Source organism: Carex rostrata, chromosome 12 (assembly GCF_964058835.1).
Source record: "Carex rostrata chromosome 12, lpCarRost1.2, whole genome shotgun sequence".
Classification (NCBI taxonomy): domain Eukaryota; kingdom Viridiplantae; phylum Streptophyta; class Magnoliopsida; order Poales; family Cyperaceae; genus Carex; species Carex rostrata.
The window spans coordinates 11,821,634-11,829,027 of NC_135929.1; the positions used below are offsets into that span (position 1 = coordinate 11,821,634).

General features: G+C 33.0%; 1 protein-coding gene across 1 annotated transcript in view; it reads left to right on the forward strand.

The window, feature by feature from the left end:
* The window catches only part of LOC144563729 (monothiol glutaredoxin-S9-like), a 26,948-nt gene extending 20,365 nt beyond the window's left edge, over positions 1–6,583 (forward strand). The window contains exon 2 of the mRNA XM_078313224.1: positions 6,015–6,583. Coding sequence (XP_078169350.1) covers positions 6,055–6,438 — 384 coding nt within the window. The 5' untranslated portion in view covers positions 6,015–6,054 and the 3' untranslated portion in view covers positions 6,439–6,583. The remainder of the gene's footprint in view (positions 1–6,014) is intronic.
* The last annotated feature ends 811 nt before the right edge of the window (positions 6,584–7,394 follow it).

A 7,394-nucleotide genomic window follows, 5' to 3' on the forward strand; every position in this document is an offset into this window, starting at 1 on the left:
AGAAATTTGCATAATAATTAAAGAACTTTTAATGTTCATATAAATTTATGTAGACTTTATAATATCTTTATAGTTAATAATGATTTGTTTTTTTAACTAATAAATGCCGATAAATAAATATAAATTTTGGTGAGGGGATGGATTTTTTATATTTAGAAAAAAAAATGCATTTAAACGAAAAGAGCACTTTTGATGCTAGATTTCCGAAAGGCAACTCCACCGAGATAGTGCCTCAGTGGAAGGTGGAAAATTTCTTCGGAACCAATTTCTGACCCGCCAGTAATCCAGCCAGAGAAGCGCCATTGAAAATTTACGATTTCAAATTTTTCTTTCCCTCCACCGAGGCACTGCGTCAGCAAAGACGTGATGGCTATTTATATTAAAAGTCAAATAACTAGCGATTCATTTTATAATTCATAATTCGTTCTATTATTCACTAAAAAAGTTGTTCTATTATGAATCACATTATATTAATATATTCTATTATGAATCGATATACATCATTGTATTGCATTTAGAACAAGAAAAATATTTTTTACTCACAATTTAACATTGATTGTATTATTTTCATAATATTATGTTTCTGTTTCTTTTGTTTGAAAATTAAAAAATGTTGAAGTCGTTTCCAACGTGACAAAATAAACAGATATACTAAAAACCATACATTTCAAAAATAAAAAGAGTTATACGAATTATTAAATGCAATTTTCTTTTCTAAATAACAAAAAAAATATATAAGGGGATACATAAAAGCGCCACCTAAAATTATATTAGATATATAATATAATAGAGGACAGGTGTCGCAATCATACAGAAGCGTAGATATTGTTGAGCCCACACGATTTCATAGATGACGTGGCATGTCACATTATCTCACGTTTTTCTTTTTTACTTTTCATGTTTCCAATTCATCTCCAACTTTGAAATCGTGACAAAAAGATTTTTTTTTTTTTTTTTTTCATCTCACTCAAAAACTGTGGAAAGAGAGGATTTTGTTTTTCAATTTAAATTATTTTATCTGATTTTTTGTCTTTTCTATGAATATTAATGTTTTTGATAATTTTATTTCTCCATTTGTCTCATGAAGACGGGTCAATTAACATTACAATTCATTAATTTAAACTTTATGATATTTCAATCAAACGATCCATAAAATTTCAGATAAAATACAGTTCAAAGACATTCAGACATGCTCCTGATCACCCCAAATAATAATATTTTGAATTGATTAAATATTATATTTGTTTTACTTAAAAAACTATTTACTTGTTACACATAATATCGACCTTTTAATTAGAGATCAAAGAGGAACTAGAATTCATATTCCTCCAGATACCTGAGATGCAATTATTAAATCTGAACTGTTTTTTTGAACCTAGAACGAATCTCAAAACATACCACTTACATTTTTCACAAGCACCGGATTGAGTTTGACCTAGCCGGAACTAATTCGGACCGTCCATTTATATAAATTACACCGCAAGTACTCGGGAGAGAGTCTGAATCTGCTGTAATCCCGAAAGGAATTACAGGACCCTGAAATTTCAATATCAACCGTTCAAATATTTTCTGCACAGATCTCGAAAAAAAGTAAGTTTTCATGCACAAATCTCAAGAAAGACCAACGGTTCGGATTGGGATTACAGGGTCCTGTAATTCCCAAAGAATTACAGCAGATTTATTTTCCTCGGGAGATACAGAGTTCGGAAACTAAGGGAGGCAATTTATACAGAACAATTTTCAATTTTTACAGAACACTTTTTTTGGATAGACCATTTTACCCTTCAGTGAATTCGGACTCAAGATTGGCTAGGTATAGAAAGAGAATCGAGAGGATATGAACAGAATTTTTTATTTTTAAAAATAGATGAATTCTCTAAAAATTTATATCTCATAGAAATAATTAAATCGTTAATTGAAAACGTAAAGAAACCAAATTATTCTGAAATTTTTATTAATAACATGTAAAAATATTAAATTAAATTAAATGAAAATAATAAATCTTTCTGTAAAATTCAAAAAATAACATTTTTATTGAATAAGAATTATTCAGCGGACTTAAAAATATCAATTTCACTTAATAATCTAACGGACTTGAAATTAAATTTTATTTTAATATTAAATGGCCCTGCTTGATTTGATGCTTTTCAGATGACACGTGTCATCATGATTATTCAATGCTTGGTCCGCCAATCAAGTGAGCCATCAGCTATATATTTTAGTTATTAAATGAAGGATAAAATGGTCTTTTCAAAAAAAATGTTCTGTAAAAATTGAAAAGTGTTCTGTATAAATTGCCTCCCGGAAACTAAGACAAGGAACTGGACCTCTCCAGTTCTCAATACTGGAGACGACCACTAACAATAAGCCACTTGAGCAGTTGGAAATTATAAGAAATTTAGTAATTAATTAGAAAATTCCACGAGTACAACGCCATGAATGGCGTAGTAGATGAAAATAAAGACGCGTTGACCAGAGAGCGTAATGAATCATGATTTAGTTTCTATATTATTTTCATTAGGGATATTAATTGTTTTTTTTTGGGACAACATGAATTAGTCACATTATATGTAAAAATCTTTTTATTGCAAATTTTTAGGAAATTTCGGAACCCAAAACCGTGAATTAAATGCACGGTTTTAGTTTAAGATCGTAAAAAAAAAGTTTCAGTTTTACAAACGGTAGATTTGTTCTGCGGTTTTGAAAAGACTAAAATCATGAATTTAATTTGCGAAAAGTATGTCCAAAACCGTAAAATAAAATTGCAATTTGAGTATTTTTTTTTAAATTTGATTAAGCAGAGCGTAGAATTTAAAATTTATTATTTTTTTGAATATTAATAAAATTTTTGAGATAGATATACTACTTATTATATTATAATAAGTATATAATACAACGGTGTTTAAAACATGGTACGGTGGCGGCTGGGAATTGGTCCATTTCTTTGTTCTTATCACCTTCTTATTATCCATTCAAGATCATATTTCATCAAATTTATTTCAATATTAAATTTCAACTGTTTAATTTGCATTAAAATTTGTTTATGATATATATTTATAAATAATTTAGACATAAGTCAAAATATCTATATTTATTATTGAATCAAGTTTGATCTTATGCTCATCGAATACATGAATATACTATTCAAGAAACGTATTAATAACACGAGGAGGGTTTAAATACCTCTATTTTTTGTGTCTTAATTATGCCTTTAATTTTAAAAATTGTAATTACTCAAAATTGAAAATTTATCTCAAGTCATTTGGTCATAACAGATTTATCAAAACTTGAACAACTGTGAATTTATTAATCAAAATTCCTCATCAGCAAGTTTTGATAAATCTGTTCTGACCAAATGACTTGAGATAAATTCCAACAATAACAACTTTACGGCGTCAAATATTTATTTTTCAAACATTTAAAAAAAAATTACGATGCTTTTAGAAAGTACTTTTCAAAATTAAATGATCATGTTGGATCATAATTCAACGCTGAGCATATATGTGATATAATTATAAATTGTATAATGTTATATATGATTGTCACAATTAAATGATTTGATATAAAATTAAAATATTAGACAATTTATGTATCTAATATGACGTGGTTCATAAATGTGTATAACAATTTAGGCAAGTATTAAATCATTGGCTGATTGATTTTGAGATTTGTAATTCAGAAAATTCATCACAGTTGCGGCTCAGTGTGGCCACACAAATTCTCTACGGTCAGACTTAGCCCCATGAAATTCTAGAGTATAATATTTAGCCTTACAAGGCATTGGTGCTGCCGTTTGTGCGATCATACAGACAGAAACTGGTGCGTGATATTTTTGGACCTGGAAACGTGGCTGAAACAAAGGCAGTTTTGTAGCACAATCGACTTGGAAACGTGGGCTGAAACAAAGTCTTCTTGTCATTGAATAGTTGTCTCGCGCACACGGAGACGTCTCTTTGCATTTGTGTCATGAAAACATTTGTGAAATCAGGTATTATATTCCGCATTTCTGACTTAAATTTATGGTTGGATTTTGATATAAGACAGTACTTAGATTAAGATGGAGATTGTTTGTTCTTCCTGAGAATGTAAGTGGTTGATGATATGAGATGTAATTGTTTAAACTCTAAACAAATCGTAATTGTTGACCTTTATGATCTCTAAACAGATCAATGTTAAAGGGAAAGAGAAGGGGAGAAAAATAAATGCAAAATAAAATAATAATTACGCCATCAGCAGATTGATAACTATTTAGTCAATGAATATTAAATACAGCATATATAAATAAATTAACCAGATATTTGCTGAGTCATCTACATTTTTTTTAATAAAATACTATCAACAGGATCTATATTTTTTTTTATTAACTGACGTGGCGCCGTTGACTACCATCCAAATATGAACTGTTTAAAATAATAATAAAAAAAAAGATTTTGGGGCATATTTTTGTTGAGCTCATTGGATTTGACGTAGAAGCAGCCTCCACATAAATATCAGTATTTCTTTTCTCACCAATCCATCACCACTTGCATTAAGTTAAATAAAAAACAATTCTTTCTCACCTGGCGCTGGCGCCTCAATAATTTCTCATGATTTTTTGTGGCAGAAAGTAACGAGCAACACTAAGTACAATGTACAAACACTAATTATGTTTTCTGATGACGTCACAGAAGATCAAAGATTATTTTATGCCAAGAATGACGTCATGCTTTCGTTGGGTGTACCAACCAAGTAAATAGTTACCCTCACGCCATACACGAGGAATCCGCATCACCCCAGGTACCTCGGGTGCAAGTGCTGAATCTGGACCATTCATTTCACTTGCCACGAATCTCAAAGCATGCCCCCATAGCCTCAACAGCTACTGGATTGAGTTTAGCCGGGATAGAATTAATCTGGGCCGTCCACGAGCACTGGGGACTGGGGACCAAAATCAAACTAAACCTGGGCAGCGTTGCACAATTAACAAGCAAATTCACGTATGTGCCATCGTGCATGTGGGCCCCGTGCAACAACCCCGCCAGCCGTTTGATTTTGCCGCTAATCTGAGGTAGTAAGACTTTGATATGGATCAGACGGTGGGCGGAGCGCCGTTTCGTATCCTTTTCTCGAAACAAACAGCTGCCCAATAGTACATTTATGCAAACTCCATCTGGCACGTCATCTGGAATGCTGTTTCGTGTTTGATGACGTAGTTAGGTGCCTTTCTGCCTAACGGATACCGTCAGCAGAGAGAGGATCAGCTGACATCCAAGTGGGCACGTCAATGCGTTCCTCTCCTCTCTAATTGTACAAATGCGGTTGGATTCTTTTGTATAATCAGGACCGTTCATTTAAAATCGACAGCTTGGATCATCCCATTTTATATCAGGAACCTAATCTGAACCGTTCGATCTCACGGGACTGTGCAGATTTTATGCTAAGAGAGGAGGGAACCCCGCAGGGCTTCTGCGATGCCGCGTCATGCGTACGCGACTCTCGTGTAGCTCGCGAGAGATTTCGCTGTCGGTGTTATTAAGCACCAATTTTGCCCCCACATGGTCCGTAATATTACTGAATCATTCTTTGATTGGTCACTAAACATTTTACATTTTTTAGGTTTGTTACTTGAGCAGATTAAATATTTTAAATAATTTTTAAAAGTGAAAGAAATATTAAATTATTGTAATAATTGCAGTATATTGATTAGATATTACCTTTTATTATCTGAAATTCTGAATATGTTACATGAATTTTGTAACCACCAATTATCCGTCAAAATGTATTTTTGTGTACAAACTGGATAAGAGAAGCAGAGGCGTGAGGCGGGGGACAAATCCGCTGTCGTTCAATCTTATGGGACCCACACGAAATGGGTCTAACTGCTTGCGCTCAGATGACGTCATCCCTCGTTTATAATTATATATATGACCTCGCTCTTCCCCTGCTTCTCCCCCTGCTTAGCTTCGTTCCCATTACAAAATCATTTCCCTATAGGAAAAAATAACAAAAATCAAATCAAGCAATCTCAACGAAAGAGGAAAGTTAAGCAAACACAGTGAAAGCAAAATCGAGAAAATGCACCAAGCAATTCCATGCAGTAACACCCGCGCGTGGCCCCGCCCGGGCGACATATCCTCTTCGCCACCTGTGCGGCAATCAGGCAACGTCAGACAAGTCGTAGAAGACAATCCGGTGGTTGTCGTCGGGAGAAAAGGATGTTGTATGAGTCACTCTGTGAGACGGTTGCTACAGGGGCTCGGGGTAAATCCAACGGTGTACGAGGTGTCGACTGAAGAGGAGACGGCGGTTGCAAGAGAAGTTTGTGGAACCGGCGATGCGGCGTTTCCTGTGGTGTTTATCGGGGGAAAATTTCTTGGATGTATCGATCGGCTCATGGCTGTGCACATGTCCGGTGAACTCGTGCCGATCCTAAAGGAGGCCGGTGCGCTGTGGCTTTGATTTGGATTATGATTTTGAATTGGAATTTTTTTTGCTGAAGTTTTAGTTAATTTTGTGATAATAATTAACCATTGGGTTAATTAATTAGATAGGAAGAAAGAAAAAGGTTAATTAATTGTGATTTGATTATTTTACTTTACTTTACGGGTGTTTTAATTGGTTTTGGAGAAAAGAAAAAGGAAAAGGTTGTGCAGCTTAAATATTTTTCTTAATGTTAAAATAAAGAAAATGGATTGGAGGAATTAACAATAATTTAAAAAAGAGATTAGCGCGTAATGGGTGGGATAGACGACACGTCAACACGACACTTGTGTTTCGTGTGCGTGTGTGATGAGGATTAGTTAAGATTAATCTTTGTTTAATTGGTAATCCGACACGGCGACACCTGACACCTGACACCTGACACCTGTTCCTCTATCATATTTCTCGCTTTGTATGATTGCAATCACACTTTTTACGAAGCAGATGAGACGGAATTGATTTTTGAATCTTCTACTTTGTACTTTGAAATCTACAACAGTAGGATCACGACTATTTGTACTTTGAAATGTACAAATACTTGAATATTTTTTTCTTTTATCTCCACAAAATTTTTATTTTTCATTTTCAAATAAAAACAGTTAGATGTGACATATATTATTTTCTCGCATTTACAAAACCATCACTTTTCGTGTATAAAATAATATAAATCATTTATAAAGATTTTATTTTAACACGTAAGTTTAAATTATTAAAAAAATTAAATTTAGAAGCAAAATAAAAGTATTAGAAATTGAAACATTTGAACATTTTTCTTATTTACATTGTTTTTAGAAAAAAAATTTAACCGTCCATTTAAATCGGACAGTTCAAAAAAATCTCCGAATGAACAACAGTCGTAGATATTTAAATCGAAAGATAATCCGGATTGATATGCAACAATGTTGTAAATAACGGTATGTGGTTATTAGACAAAC